General features: G+C 42.1%; 1 protein-coding gene across 2 annotated transcripts in view; it reads right to left on the bottom strand.

The window, feature by feature from the left end:
• LOC125252754 (NACHT, LRR and PYD domains-containing protein 1 homolog) overlaps positions 1–11,036 on the bottom strand; it is a 29,788-nt gene extending 18,752 nt beyond the window's left edge. For both annotated transcript variants that reach the window (XM_048166316.1, XM_048166317.1), the window contains exons 1-3: positions 10,905–11,036; positions 10,169–10,219; positions 2,019–2,156 (exon numbers count right to left, since the gene is read on the bottom strand). In XM_048166316.1, the coding sequence (XP_048022273.1) occupies positions 2,019–2,156; positions 10,169–10,219; positions 10,905–11,034 (319 nt within the window). In that variant the 5' untranslated portion in view covers positions 11,035–11,036. The remainder of the gene's footprint in view (positions 1–2,018; positions 2,157–10,168; positions 10,220–10,904) is intronic.
• Positions 11,037–17,131: the final 6,095 nt, after the last annotated feature.

Genomic DNA, 17,131 nt, shown 5'->3' with positions numbered 1-17,131 from the left:
TTTGAGCACTGTGCCTATTTGCTGTAGTTAAGATTAGGAGATAAAATATAAAAGCAATAGAGCAAAGCGTGGAGCTGTAAGCAAGAGTGTCCGAACAGTAGCGAAGCAGGAAGTAGGAGAAAAGTAACCTCTAGAAAGCAACATTCTGATAAATATTTGCACCATTACATATGGTACACACCGCCCTCGAATCTCTCACAGAGGAGCTCCGGAAGCATAAAAGGAGGAGCGACAACAGTGAAGCACGAGAGAGGACCAGGCATGGACTTTATGTTTCGTTATGTTTACTTTCGTTTTGTATTTGTGTATTTTGCTATTAAAGTTTGTTTGAATGTTCGCCGGGTCCCACCTTCTTCTTCCCATATTTACGAACTGTGTTACATTGGAGCCGAAACCTGGGAGGAAGGAGAGACATGCTGTCGGAGAGCCCTTGGTGCCTGAGGAGTGCGGGCAGCACGGGAGTGTGAAGACCGCGAGTGGCTGCCCGAGGCGGTGGTGCTGGATAGATTATCAACAGGTGGGACGGAGAGTTCGCAGCCATGCTCCTGGGACGAGGTGGGGTGGCTGCTGTCCAAGAGGGAGTGGAGGAGTCACCGCCATTCGCCGGACCCTGCTGCCGTCCATCCGCCATTAAGGCGAGAAGCAGGGAACGGCGGACTCGTTGCCGGCTGCCCTCAGTTGGAGGAGCCATCGCCGGCTGCCAAGGGGCGGAGAAGGATCGAGTCATCCACCGTGTGTTCAGTACCATCGCATGACACCGCAAGGAAGAGCCTGGCTGAGGACCGAGGGCAGTGTCTGGGAATGATAACAAGCTTCAGCTGCGAGGCGCACCGGCCTCAAATCTCTCATGGAGGAGCTCCAGAAGCATAAAAGGAGGAGCGACGACAGTGAAGGACGAGAGAGGACCAGGCCTGGACTTTAAAGTCTGTTTGAACGTTTGCCGGATCCCGCCTCGTTCTTCCCGTACATACGAACTGTGTTACAGAGTGTAATTTAAGTGTTTGTATATAAATAAGTTAATTTAACCTTCAATATTATTGTAGTACCAGCTGATGCCCATGTGTAGTTTACAGCATTAGTTGAGAGATTTTATTCCTCTAGAAAATTTGCCATGTACTGTAACTGAAATACTACATCCAAAATAACTGATATCGAATTGAAATCGTATTCGAATCGAATCGTGAAAATTGTGTCAATACCCAGTGAAGACTTACATCACTCCTTTTGTTGCCCTTCTACTGAAAATTACAACCAAAAGTGGAAGCTTCGGAGCGTTATGAACCTTTTGTGTCGAATCAATTGTTCGGAGCGATTGATTTCACATTCATGACTATGATTTCAGCAGTTTGGCGGTTTGACAGGCGATCCGAATCATGATTCAACACAAAAGATTCATAACGCTTCAAAGCTTCCTGAAGCAGTGTTTTGAAATCGGCCATCACTATATAAGTCGTTTTTTTTTTTTTTTTTTTTTTTTTTTGGTGCACCAAAAATATTCTCGTCACTTTATAATATTAATATTGAACCACTGTACTCACATGAACAGATTTAAATATGTTTTTAGTGCATTAATGGATCTTGAGAGAGGAAATGTCATTGCTGGCTAAGGAGGCCTCACTGAGCCATTGGATTTCATCAAAAATATCTTTATCTGTGCAACATGAGGGTGAGTAATTATTGACATTATTTTCAATTTTGGGTGAACTAACCCTTTAACTTAAAATTTTTGAGGTAACTGGTTGCCTTAATTTTTTGAGTTTTGCCAACTTATTCAGGTTTACAGACCTGGGGTGTCTTAAATGTCAATAAATTATAAGATGTTAACAGCTAAATCTAAAACATATTCAGCATTAATATAATTTTATTAGAAAGTATCTAGTAGATCCTTTAACTAATAGAACAATTAATACATTTTAGCATTTGACTTGTGATTAAACATGAAAATACTCAATATATTATCAAAATTATCATAGTCAATATTATCAGCATTTATGAAATGTATGACACATTTTACTTACTAGGTGTATTATTTATGATGATATCACGTATTTTACTGTTAGCGATCACAGGTGCTGTAATCTGGCTTCCACTCTGAGCTGCAGCGCTGACATTTGGCCCAGCAACAGATCTGACAAAGTCCTTGTTACTGCAAAACACTAAATGACAAGGTAAAAATTTATTTTAGGCACCCAATAACTATTATTAATGATTATTAATGTTGTTTATTTTAGCCTTAAATATCATGAGTCAAATGAGCTCTTATTCAGCACAATAATACAAGCTTTGTGTAATGATTGACATCAGCTGAATTAAGGGCGATTGGGACATGAGGTCAAATGGAACAGTATAACTACAGAATTTATTTTCTCACCTAATGAGTGAAAATAACTTTATTGCTGAGCCCTATTCCTGGCTTCTTTTTTTTTTACTGATTTTTTTTTTTTTTTTGCAATAATAAACCATATTCATGTTTCTGTTAATGGTTTGTGCAGATTAAATGTTTTCAAACAGTTCAGGATTTTGATCAGTTTACATAATTTTGTTGTATGAATTTTGGACCTGAAGTTTTTTTTTATTTTTTTTACTTATTTTCTTGTTTTTTAAATGTTTTCAATGACTTTTAGACTGCAAGTCTTCTTTTACCTCAATTGCGTGTGTTGTACTGTATTAATTGTAGATGGATTTATAAACTGAGAAATAAAGTTAAACAAAATAAACATGGACTCATAATAGACAGAAAGGGAAATATTTCATATGAAATTATATCTAATTATAAACTAACTTGTGCAATACAGTAAATATTCTTACACTGTCCTAAATCAGTGAAAGATGTGCTGTCTCAATCACCCAAAAGTTACCAAAACGTTACGTATGTAACCATGGTTCCCTGAGAACAGGGAACGAGACTCTGCGTTTGCAAGAACGCTATGGAGAACGTCACGTGACCCAGGTGTCTGAAAGCAAATATCCAAAAACTCCAATCCTATTGGCCGGCGACAACCTATGATGTAATATGGCGTGACCCGGACGCATAAAAGGAGCGCCTGGAAACACAGAAGACATCCATCGTCTTGAGGGACTGTTCTGCAGGCAGGCAGGCAGGCCGAAGCATGGCAAGGAAACGCAGAGTCTCGTTCCCTGTTCTCAGGGAACCATGGTTACATACGTAACCTGAGACGTTCCCTTTCGAAAGAGAACTTCTACTCTGCGTTTGCAAGATCGATATGGGGAACGATATACCCACGCCTCAATGCTTGAGGAGAGTGCATGCCAAAAATATGGCTGACAAACGTTGAGCAGTTTCGAAGGAAACACCTAGCAACTCACCCTCAGGTCACACCAGGCTGTCAGTGACAGCATTCCCTATGGCCAAAGCTGAGCCTACAGAAGGCCTTCCTCTATAGAGAGAGAAGGCCTAATAAGGCCGCTAGAGCATCTGAGACCAACTTTTCCGCAGACAAAGTGGTCTCTTCTAGGGAATGAGGTCAGGGAACTGAAGGGAACCCCTGTCTGAACACAGAATCTCAAAAGCGCATCCTTCACAACTCAAACCCACGCGTAGAGATGGGCATCCTGGAGAGCAGAACTTAGCTGAGTGCTATGAACCCTCATATTGAGGGGAGTACAATCCGCTCATCCTAGAATCTACTCAGCGCTTGATAATTTGCACCGAGGAGGCTATGCGCTAGAGAACCCTGATAGAGGGGAGCACAAACCAGCCTGGGGCTGATCCTCAATGGGAGGCCTCATAGAAGCCTTCACCTAATGATCAGCTTAGGGAGCTAAGCACTATTACACAGACAACCCTAGCAGGGAAGTACAAAGCTCGACCTAACAGGTAGACCATACTGTGGGCACATAACCATGGAGGCCGGAAAGGCCTACATCATGATAGTAATTCTATGTGGAGTAAGACTCACATAAGCCAGAGTACTTTGTCACAACAGTAAGACATTCAATGGTGATGATGGCCACCTTGAACACTTATCTCGCTGGAAGCAAGAAACATGACCTCAGTATACAGCAAATGAGACTGTGAGTGCATAACAGTCCACCTAACACAATCCAACAAGCAATGTACTCGGTAAAAGGAACCCTTTTACTCTTTAAAGCAAGAGGAGTACAACATACGCCATTGCGCACTAAGGAAGGCCCCACAGAAGGGCCTATGACCTCAGCAGACACGTGGCAGTGTTTTAAGCACCAGGAAGGACAAATAACCAACCCATAAGAAGGGTAAATTATCACTTGGGGCCCTAGCATACCGGAAATGTACTCAATAAACACTTGTAACTCTCTCAGCGAGAGGAGTACACTATTACATACACCAGTATGTTCAAAGGTGGCCCAGGGGGCCTAATACCTGTAAAGCATACAGGGTTTGTCTAGTGGCCACGTAAAGACGGGCATCCTGGAGAGCAGAACTCAGCTGCGTGCTATAAACCCTCGTATTGAGGGGAGTATAATCCGCTCATCCTAGGATCTACTCAGCGCTTGATAATTTGCACTGAGGAGGCTGTGCGCTAGAAACCCTGATACAGGGGAGCACAAAGCAGCCTAGGGCTGAACCTAAGGAGGAGGCTTCATGGAGGCCTACAACACATGATCAGCTTAGGGAGCTAAGCACTATTACACAAACAACCCTAGCAGGGAAGTACAAAGCTCGACCTAACAGGTAGACCATACTGTGGGCATATAACCATGGAGGCCAGAAAGGGCCTACTCATGCTAGTAGTAGTATGTTTAAAGACTCACATAAGCTATAATACTTTGTCATGACAGTAGGGCACTCAATGGTGGCCTGCAAAAGCCACCTTCAACACCAATCTTGCTGGAAGCAAGAAACATGACTTCAGTATACAGCAAAATGAGACTGTAAAGTGCCCACATAACAGTCCACCTAACACAATCCAACAAGCAGTGTACTCGGTAAAAGGAACCCTTTTTACTCTTTAAAGCCAGAGGAGTACAACATATGCCATCATGCACTAAGGAAGGCCCCAGAGATGGGCCTGTGACCTCAGCAGACACGTGGCGTCAGCTCGTGGCAGTGTTTCCAGCACCAGGAAAGACAACTAACTGTACCATAAGGAGGTTAAATTATCACCTGGGGCCCTGGCCAACCAGAAAGTACTCTGTGAAATACTTGTAACTCTCACTGCGAGAGGAGTACACTATTACATACACCAGCATGTTCGAAAGGTGGACCAGAGGGCCTAATACCTGTAAAACATACAGCGTTAGTCTGGTGGCCACGCAAGGACTAGCATCCTGAAGAGTAGAACTCAGCTGAGTGCTATGAACCCTCATATTGAGGGGAGTACAATCCGCTCATCCTAGAATCTACTCAGCGCTTGATAATTTGCACTGAGGAGGCTGTGCGCTAGAGAACCCTGATAGAGGGGAGCACAAACCAGCCTGGGGCTGATCCTCAATGGGAGTCCTCATAGAAGCCTTCACCTAATGATCAGCTTAGGGAGCTAAGCACTATTACACAGACAACCCTAGCAGGGAAGTACAAAGCTCGACCTAACAGGTAGACCATACTGTGGGCACATAACCATGGAGGCCGGAAAGGCCTACATCATGATAGTAATTCTATGTGGAGTAAGACTCACATAAGCCAGAGTTCTTTGTCACAACAGTAAGACATTCAATGGTGATGATGGCCACCTTGAACACTTATCTCGCTGGAAGCAAGAAACATGACCTCAGTATACAGCAAATGAGACTGTGAGTGCATAACAGTCCACCTAACACAATCCAACAAGCAATGTACTCGGTAAAAGGAACCCTTTTACTCTTTAAAGCAAGAGGAGTACAACATACGCCATTGCGCACTAAAGAAGGCCCCAAAGAAGGGCCTATGACCTCAGCAGACACGTGGCATCAGCTCGTGGCAGTGTTTTAAGCACCAGGAAGGACAAATAACCAACCCATAAGAAGGGTAAATTATCACTTGGGGCCCTAGCCAACCAGAAATGTACTCAATAAACACTTGTAACTCTCTCAGCGAGAGGAGTACACTATTACATACACCAGTATGTTCAAAGGTGTAAAGCATACAGCGTTTGTCTAGTGGCCACGTAAAGACGGGCATCCTGGAGAGCAGAACTCAGCAGAGTGCTATAAACCCTCGTATTGAGGGGAGTATAATCCGCTCATCCTAGGATCTACTCAGCGCTTGATAATTTGCACTGAGGAGGCTGTGCGCTAGAAACCCTGATACAGGCGAGCACAAAGCAGCCTAGGGCTGAACCTAAGGAGGAGGCCTCATGGAGGCCTATAACACATGATCAGCTTAGGGAGCTAAGCACTATTACACAAACAACCCTAGCAGGGAAGTACAAAGCTCGACCTAACAGGTAGACCATACTGTGGGCATATAACCATGGAGGCCAGAAAGGGCCTACTCATGCTAGTAGTAGTATGTTTAAAGACTCACATAAGCTATAATACTTTGTCATGACAGTAGGGCACTCAATGGTGGCCTGCAAAAGCCACCTTCAACACCAATCTTGCTGGAAGCAAGAAACATGACTTCAGTATACAGCAAAATGAGACTGTAAAGTGCCCACATAACAGTCCACCTAACACAATCCAACAAGCAGTGTACTCGGTAAAAGGAACCCTTTTTACTCTTTAAAGCCAGAGGAGTACAACATATGCCATCATGCACTAAGGAAGGCCCCAAAGATGGGCCTGTGACCTCAGCAGACACGTGGCGTCAGCTCGTGGCAGTGTTTCCAGCACCAGGAAAGACTACTAACTGTACCATAAGGAGGTTAAATTAACACCTGGGGCCCTGGCCAACCAGAAAGTACTCCGTGAAATACTCGTAACTCTCACTGCGAGAGGAGTACACTATTACATACACCAGCATGTTCGAAAGGTGGACCAGAGGGCCTAATACCTGTAAAACATACGGCGTTAGTCTGGTGGCCACGCAAGGACTAGCATCCTGAAGAGTAGAACTCAGCTGAGTGCTATAAATCCTCATATTGAGAGCAGTATAATCCGCTCATCCTAGGATCTACTCAGCACTTGATTATTTGCACTGAGGAGGCTGTGCGCTAGAAACCCTGATACAGGGGAGCACAAACCAGCCTTGGGCTGAACCTCAGGAGGAGGCATTATGGAGGCCTACCACCCATGATCAGCTTAGGGAGCTAAGCACTATTACACAAACAACCCTAACAGGGAAGAACAAAGCTCAACCTAACAGGTAGACCATACTGTGGGCACATAATCACGGAAGGACATTCAATGTATTCTTGAACACCTGTCTTGAGCAGGACATATGACTCAAAGACAGTAGTTAAACTGTAAAGTGCCCACATGACAATCCACCCAGACTCAAGGAGGCTGATGTAGTTATAACCAAACCTCATTAAGGTTTACCATCAGAACTCACCCTGAGAGATCAACCACTCTGAACAGTACACAAAAAAGCCCCTTTTTACTCTCAAGCGGGAGGAGTACATAGTTGAACTCTGACATGCTATGCAGGAGGCCCATAGGGCCTACCTTAGTAAACATGCCGCATCAGCAGGTGGCGACCAAATCAGTACCAACCATCAGGCCATGCATTCAAGGATTTAGTTTCTAAAAACAAATGCATATTACACCACATACTCCAGGAGAGGCTTGCTTAAGGCTTACTCAACAGAGGTGGGGCATGGCTGATGATGGTATTGGATTCACAAGCATCCTACCAGTATGTCAGCTAAAAAGGAGGCCGATAGGGCCAACAATCTCAGCAACAAGTGGCATTCAGCCTGTTTGTCCATATAACACACACTGTGCCAACATGTAAACTAAAAAGGAGGCCTTATTAAGGCCTACCGTAGTAAACACGTGGCATCAGCCAGTCCAAGACCACATCAACCATCAGGCCATGCATTCAGTGGAAAAACCTTGCACTACTTAGAGAGTGAACTCATATTACGCCGCCATACTCTACGAGAGGTCTGCTTAAGGCCAATGGTGGTATGGGTTTTCGGATTCGCAGGCATCTTGCCAACAAGTCAGCTAAAAAAGGAGGCCCAGCAGGGCCTACAATCTCAGCGACAAGTGGCGTTCAGCCTGTTTGCAGAATAAAACACAAACTGTGCCAGCATGTGAACTAGAAAGGAGGCCTGTTGGGGCCTACCATCCCAGTGACACGTGGCTTCTGCTCGTGAAATAATGTAAATATGTAAATATGTGAGCAAACTATGATCAGCTAACAGCACTTGTTAGAAATACAATTGCTAACTAGAAGGAGGCTAATTAACCATAAGAGCCTACACTCAAAGTTATATGCAATATAGCTGTTAACAAGATCACAAAAAGGGAGCTAATAGAAACCATCTTTTCTTAAAAAGTGGTTCTATACTACCCTGAGTATGCAATCCAACAGGTGATGCCCTCAGTAACACCAAAAACCTACAAATGGGGAATATTAGGTCACCAATGTCTCCAATAGCGGCTACATGAAAAAGCATGAACTAGCATGAACTTATCTACGCAAAGATAAGGGCCTACCACCTGAGATAACAGCATCAGGGAGTCTAAAAACAGTCTACAACCTAGCTGTTAAACGCACAATTGCACCTACATAGCAAGGGGATAATGGGCATACGGCCTAACAACTCCCTCGGGAGGAGGCCAGAACTAATAACTATACAACCTGACAAGGGATAGTATACATAGGGTTATATGTAAATAACACACTTAACCTAGCTCTAGCCTGGCCGCTAAGCTACGGGCCTTTTTACACGGCCACAAGCTTAGTGAAGCCTGGGTTTCACTTCCACATCTCATGGATAAGAGAAAGAAAGTGAAGCTCACAAGCAAACAATGTCAGGCGGCCGATTAAGGCCGACCTAAACATGCATAATAACTGAAGTGACGAGTGCTAACTCAAACTACTCTAGAAAACAGCAGATGAGAAGCTACTCTAAACAATAGGTGGCTAAGAGGCGGCCATTTTGTGGCCTGCACAATATATACTAGCCAACTTATCAACTTTAGTTTGCCCAAAAAAAACCTAATTTTTCTACATGCTCAGAAAACTATACAGGAAAATAAGGTCTTATTTTAAACACATAAAATATAGACTCTCCTGTGGCTCAAAGACCGAAGACTCCTAATGCTCCTTTTTACATGAAAGGATGGAATCTAAGGCTCTTTTAAGCCTAAAAGATCCTCTTATTATCAAACAGAAATAGTGGGCCAACAGAAATTACTATGGGCCCAGCCATCAGTCTGACCATAAGAAGCATCTGAGCATGATGTATGTTTATACACATATATACACATGCATATATATATATATATATATATATATATATATATATATATATATATATATATATATATATATATATATATATATATATATACACACACAGGAGGTGGAAGAAGAAGAGAAGAGGGTAGATGTAAATCTAGCTGGGGAATCGATACAAATGCGACAGTGTTTACAATCGATCACCCATCTCACTCTCACTTCTTCCCCCTCCCGTCTGTCTGGGTTCAGATACAAATCTGAACGACTAGGGGTTTTTCCATGCCCTCCCGATCTCAAACGCAGAGATCAGAAGGGAATGGAAAATCATGGAAGCCGCTGCATTAATGGACAGAAAGGAACCTCTCATTGAGCCGTCCGCGCGCGGCCCCTTTCTTAATCAGCTGCAGCCCGCCGAGAGGCGCGTCCCAAACACACAGCAGCGCACAAACACACAACAGTCAGAGTCATGCCATATTACGTCATAGGCTGTCGCCGGCCAATAGGATTGGAGTTTTTTGATAGTTGCTTTCAGACACCTGGGTCACGTGACGTACCCCATAGCGTTCTTGCAAACGCAGAGTAGAAGTTCCCTTTCGAAAGGGAACTTTTTTTTTTGGCTCAGTTTACAGAAAAGTGTGTCACGGATCATTATAATACAACATTGTATCCTCCTAAAATGGATAGTTAATATCTTCAGTATTACAGAAATATTTCATGTGCTGCTGATGTTTTTAATTTATGACAAAAGGCGGAAATCCAAAAACTTCACCCTAATTTTTTAAAAGCACTTTATAGACTAAAAATAAAGCTATATATTAATTCAAGTTCTTTCACCTTGACTGGTGAAATCATGTTACACCCCAAAACATGAGACAAAAAATAATTTGAAAATACCCAGATGAAACAGCCTACTGATAATTTTGCCCATCTCAGTCAGTTCATTCTCTGCAAGAATAGAAACACAAACAATAATAAACAATAATATAAAAGTGAATGTGAATTTTAATAACTTTAAGGATATTTTATATTACACTTAAAAGGAAATAAATAAATCATTGTGCTAACAGCTTGCGTTAGGAGTCTTACCAGCAGAACAAGTTTATTTAGCATGAGGTTTGCACTGATATTCGCAAATATAAAGACGGGAAGTTACATCCGACACTGGTATGCACGTTTCTAACTTTAATAACATTTGAAGAGAATAATTTACAGTCATAAAATCAACTGTGTTCATAGGTGTCAGCTATCATGCACACCTTTCATATTTTTGATAAATAAACTGTCAAATCATACGTAGAAATTACTATTTTTCAACTCTATATGGGCTCAAAAGGAAATAAAACAGGTAAGCTAACACATGTATAATCACATCAGTAGTATGTAGGTTACAAAAATATTATGTATGTCCACATAGACACATTTATATAGGCCTATCAGCTGTTACATCGCAAAGTACAAAGGAAGAGCACGAGGAGCTGAACTCATTGACGATAGCTGAAGGTGTTCTGCTATCTGTCATTCAGTTACAGACGACTGCACAAATCGTGCATGAAAACATATAAACTGTTACCTAGAAGTAAACAACTGTAGTTTAGGCATAAATCAGCCGCGACGCTGAGAATATTGTTACCTTTATAATCCGCAATATGTCCGCAACATCCGCTACAAAAGCGCATGCCTCTAATATTCATGTATGCTCCGCTTTCAGAAACCGAAAATCTCGTAACCACGGCGCTCAAGTTCACCTCGTGCATCATCATCATCATCATCATCATCATCATCACCATCATCATTAAAAGTCGTCAATCATCAGAATACAAGTAAGTAATTAGCAAAACCATATATATTAGCAAAAAAGTATCCGTTCTTGATAACTCAAATTATACAATTAATCAAACTTTATTTTCTAAGTGAGCATGCAAATGTCGGCCAACAATTGTCAGGCAATATCAGTTTAAAATCATTTCTCATTAAATGTTTTATGGATCAAATTTAGTGAAGGTCAGCGCAACGATTACTTTTTATTGATGCATCATATGTTTTTTGGTGACGTTATGATGAGATCACACGTCACGCCGGAAATAACGGTCTGGTTGTTTTGTGACAGGAGCTGCAGGTTCGGAGATAATATTTAGCATCAAGAAAAAGTTTCTTTTCTTTTGCAAAATATTATCTCCATGTCAACAACACAGCCTGCTTTTGCTTATGCCACCTGGGCATTTATACATGCTTATTTAACCCTCTACAGCACAGGGTTGCCCTCAGGCAACGGAAAGTTTTCTTAAGCCATATGTTTAGTAAATTTTTCTTTAAATGATTACAACCAATTAGAAAGGTCGAGAACGTACCAAATAACAGTCAAGTAAGGTGTTGGAGTCAATATCAAGCACCATTAAGAGGTGGGACGTCCTGTTCTGACACATGGTCACAAGAGCACATGGTGTGAGAAGAAGGCAATTATTTGCTTTAGTAATCTTATTTAAAACGACATGAACTGTACATAAAAAATATGTGTGCATGTATGAAGGTGTAGAGAAGCGTTTTGTCAGGTTTTATGAAGGTTTTTTTTTTATTTTGCATACAATTCAGTTTTTCTTTTCGTTGCCTCAGGGCAACGTTGTGCGATAAGGGGTACTTTTTGAGGATGTTTTAGACCAGTGAATCTCAACCTTTTTTGAGTAATGGGCCCCTGTTATTTTTTGGAACCATCCTCAAGGACCCCAGAATAATATTGGCTCATTGGTATCATTAGTGTCTTTGTGACAACCAAATGCAATAATGTATAATTTACTATTACGTTAGTTGACTTGTCCAATAATCAGTAATATTGTCAGTTATATTATATATATAATCTTCTTCTTTTATGGGAACATGTCAAATGTCAAAATATACAAATAAAAATATTCAGATATTTTATAAGGACCCCCTGGCATTACATCAAAGACCACTAGGGGTCCACAGATTATAAGAAGGGAAGATGCAGGGTTCCTGGGTGTGCAGGAACACCCAAAGTGATGTGCAAAAATTGTAACATACACCACTATATGTCACAGCAGAGAAGAAGTGCTTTTTGAAGTTTACTTAAAGGTGCTCTAAGTCAGTGGTTCCCAAACTTTTTAGCTTGGAGTACCCCCTGAAGGGATTACCATCCTTCTGCGTACCCCCTCTCTTCCACTTCGACTGCAGTCACCTTTACCATTAAGGGACAATATTTGCCCCCTAAATTGATTTTCATTTTTTTTTAGCTTTATGAATAACTTTATAAAATAAATAATGTTTTAAATAAAAAATGTCCAATAGAGAAATATGCAATGATGGTAAAACTAAGTAAAACTTTTAAATATTAAACTAAAACTGCCAGTAGGTGGCAGCAAGTCACTGTTTTTATGAGTGAGTCATCGAGTCATTCATTCAGTAACGAAGCAAGTGGCTGTGAATGAATCATTGAATCATTGACTCTCACGATTCGTTCAAAGCCGCAGAATTGTTCGCGAAACACTGACGTGTGTTGTAGTTCTGCTGTGGTTTTCGTTAGAACTATTATTTCATTGCAAAATAGAGTAAATACTGAAAGTACTGTGTTTAAAATGTACGTTTTATTTTTTAACCTGTTGTATAATAATGCCACTCATGTGGATATTTGGGAACAATTGCATTCTTGCTCGTTATCATCATTAAATACAAGAACTCACACAAGGTATGTTTTTGTATTGGAGAAAGTTTGAGTCTTAAATTGAAATTAATCCATTATTGGTGTCTTTATTTGTTCTTCATGCGAGTAAGTGCTAAATCTCTACTTTTACAAAGGTGCATTGTCAAGAATGACAGTAATTTAGCCCGATTTAAGGCAGCCGATTCTGCACGAAATCTATCATTTGCATGCTGCTTGTTTTACAGTCTATGGTGGATACAGTAATTTTTGACTGCATATGATGAGGTAATTTGATTAAATGTACTGGATTTACGACATTTTGGAAGTTAGAAATACATGCTTGATTTTAATATTATTTTAAGGTAGAATTAAATGAACTACTCAGCATTTTGTTCGCATACCCCCTTTTGTCACCTCACGTACCCCCAGGGGTACGCGTACCCCAGTTTGGGAACCACTGCTCTAAGTGATCCTGGGTGGAGTAACTTCCTGTTGATGTTCGAAGTGTTGTCAAACAAAACAGAGGCTAGCTAGACCCTCCCTCCTCCTCCTCCTCCTCCTCCCCCTCCCCCTCCCCCTCCCCCTCCGTGCTTCCTGAAACAGTCATGAACGCGCATTTAAAATCATTCTTGTCGGTTATTGGCTGGAGCATGTTTATTATGATACGTGGTCCAGGCTGCACCAGTTTGTTTTTATTGCCGTTTTCGGAGCTTGTGGCGACTACAGAGACCACGTTTTTTTACAGTGTGTTCAGGGGACAGACAGCTAGCGCCATAGTGAGGAGATGTTTGCTGTATGTGATAAAAAATGTTTTGGCCTAAAAACGCGTGACATCACTTAGAGCACCTTTAATGATTTCTTGAATTTTTTTAAACAAAAAAATAGATTATGTTGATAATTTTCTCTATGACTCTGTACCATTGTTGCACAACGTTGGTACTGAGGCAACGAAAAAATATTTTGGGGTTGGGGGAGGGTAGGGGTAATTTTTTTTTTTTTTTTAATGTTGAAAATATTCCCAAATGAACCAAAAAATGATGTGGAATATTTTTTTTCATGTGCCATCAACATGTTTGCAGTAGAGGGTTGAATAATGTATACATTTGTAATAATAGGCTACATAATGTTCCATTTGAACTAAGATTAAAATTTTAACACACAATAAACATGTGCGTGAGTTTCAGATGAATTTACAGGTTTAAATATAAATACTAGGTTTACATATGACTCAGTAAAGCCCTGACATTCGGTTCTATTTATTTAATGAATTATAATGCGATCGTATTATTCAACGCGCTATTATTATGTTTGAGATATTGATGGATCCGAAATGGTCGATATTTCATATTCATGCATTTTTATTAATATGTTAATTGTTTATGGCTTATGATTTATCAGTTTCACTTTTGATTTCATATATTTATGTACTCGTACTTGATGTATATTAATTCTCATCATATTTTCAAGTATTTACTTGTTATTGTACCCTTATGGTTATTCTTATTTTATATTTAAGAGTATGTATGCTTGTTATGTTCAGTTGTTCTTTAAGTGTTCCGGTGTGACAGCCAGGTCACGCTGATACGTTTGTGGTTAGATATTGGACGGCTGCCAAGTACTGCAGAAGTGATGTTTTTCAGAATTCGTTGCTCATTTGAATCAAAATACGTTGGTTATTATTTTTGCTGACATTTAATAGTGTGATTCGCAAAATTCCCAAAAAGTTAAAACAACTTTTTTTGACAGTGGACCAGTCGATGACGTAATGGGTGAAATCATTTAACCTTTTCTTAGAACAAAAAATATCAGTTTGAGTGGGTTAGGAATTTCCCTATATGTGTAATGAAGGGTCAGTGGAAAGTGGATCCATTTGCAGCTTTATTGAAACACAGCAGTATACAGACAAGGGCAAGGCAGTACCGTAATCAAAGACAGGCAAAGGTCGAGGCTGGCAGCAGAGGATCAGAATCGAGTCACAGGCAAGGATCGAGACAGGCGGCGAACAAACACAGATCAAGAGACAGGCAAGGATCGATGTAGGCGGCAAAGGATCAGCAGAGATAAACAGTCCAGATAATAACAAGAAGGCAGTCCACAATAAATGCTCAGAAATGATCACCATAGCAAATCAAGACTTCGCGATGAGCGTGTGTGTGTGTGTGTGTGTCTTAAATAGTGTGTGTGTGATGCAGTGCAGGTGTAAGTGCAATCAGTCCCAGGAATGAGGGCCTATGGGAAATGGAGTCCGAATCATGTCGAATCAATATTCCGGTGATGGCTCCCTCCGGTGGTCCGGAGGATGAACCGTGGGAGCCACATTCATGACAGAGCCCCCACCCCGCGAGCAGCTCCTGACGCGAGGAGGCGGATGCCGGGGTCTACCACGAGGTCGAGGGGCCGGTCTCTCCGGATGCGTCCAATGGAATTCCTCCATGAGAGTGGGGTCCAGGATATCATCCGCATCGACCCAAGATCGCTCCTCCGGTCCGTACCCCTCCCAGTCTACCAAGTATTGTAGCTTCCGACCCTGGCGCCTGGAATCGAGTAGCTCTCGAATTTGATAAGCCTCCTCGCCTTCGATCATTAGTGGTGGGGGATGACGGTCCTCGACTCCCTCCGGTCCCCCTCCCGGACCCCCGGAGGGTTTCAGCAATGAAACATGAAAAGTGGGAGAAATACGAGAAATAATTAGCAGGTAAATTTAAATGGAAAGAGACAGGAGTAATTTGTTTAATGATTTGGAAAGGCCCTACAAACCTGGGACTGAGTTTCTTGCATGGAAGTCTTAGTTGCAGATCCCTGGTGGACAGCCAGACCCACTGTCCTACAGTGTATGGAGGTTGCGGTCGCCGATGTCTGTTGGTCTGTACCTCTTGTCTCCTGACTGCGCGTTGTAGGTGGTGATGTGCCAAGTCACACGTCTCTTCGGGAGTAGAAAGCGCAAGGATAATTTTTTTCTGGATTACCTTGTCGTTGGGACAGAATAGCTCCAATGCCTGTGTTGGACGCGTCCACCTCCACAATGAAGGGATGTTCTGGATCTGGGTGACGAAGAATGGGTGCGGTCGTGAATCTATCTTTTAGTTCATTGAATGCTTGATCAGCTTCTGAGGACCACAGGATACAGGAGGAGGAGCGCTTGGTCAAGGAAGTCAGAGGCGCTGCTACGCTGCTAAACTTTCTTATGAATCGCCTGTAAAAGTTGGCGAAACCCAAGAAACGCTGTAGTTCTTTTAAAGTGCATGGCTTGGGCCATTCGAGCACGGCTTTCACTTTGCCGTCATCCATAGCTACGCCTTCCCGGCTAATAACATACCCCAAAAAAGAGGTAGAAGTCTGGTGGAATTCACACTTTTCAGCTTTTGCGTACAGTTGATGTTGGATAAGTCTTTGCAAGATGGCTCGGACATGTTGGATGTGTTCATCAATTGAATTGGAGTAAATGAGGATGTCATCAATATACACTATGACCCAGCGATTCATGTCTCTGAATACCTCGTTAATGTAGGACTGGACCACGGCGGGACTGTTGGAAAGTCCGAACGGCATAACAAGGGTCTCATAGTGACCGGTGGTTGTGGAGAAAGCGGTCTTCCACTCATCCCCTTCTCGTATGCGAATTAGATTGTATGCACAGCGTAGATCGAGTTTAGTGAAGTACTCAGCCTGACGTAACTGTTCAAGTGCTGTGGGTACCAGTAGCAGGGAATAGCGAAACTTGACAGTAATGTCGTTCAAACCTCGATAGTCAATACAGGGTCTCAGTCCTCCATGCTTCTTCTTGACGAAGAAAAAGCCTTCTGAAGCTGGTGATGGTCGAATGAACCCCTTGGCTAGATCCTCCTCAATGTATGCTTTCATTGAAACCATTTCAGGCTGTGAGAGAGGGAAGATTCTGCCTTTAGGAGGTGTGGTACCTGGTAACAGATCGATAGCGCAGTCTCCGGGTCTGTGGGAGGTAATTCAGTAGACTTTTGCTTGGTAAACGCCACAGCTAGGTCAGCATACTCGGCAGGAATGTTGAGTTTTCCTTCTTGAACCTCGACAGCTTGCAGTGGTAAAGGGATTACAGACCGTAGGCAGTGTTTGTGGCAGTGGTTGTCCCATTGAAGTAATTGCCCCTCCTTCCAAGACACATGTGGGTTATTGGTGCGCAGCCATGGCAATCCAAGAATGATAGGGTTGTTAGGTGAATGAATGACGTA

The sequence above is a fragment of the Megalobrama amblycephala genome, linkage group LG18 (genome assembly GCF_018812025.1).
Source record: "Megalobrama amblycephala isolate DHTTF-2021 linkage group LG18, ASM1881202v1, whole genome shotgun sequence".
Lineage (NCBI taxonomy): Eukaryota > Metazoa > Chordata > Actinopteri > Cypriniformes > Xenocyprididae > Megalobrama > Megalobrama amblycephala.
The sequence above is the reverse complement of the archived record's forward strand: the minus strand, read 5'-3'. Positions and strand labels throughout refer to the sequence as shown.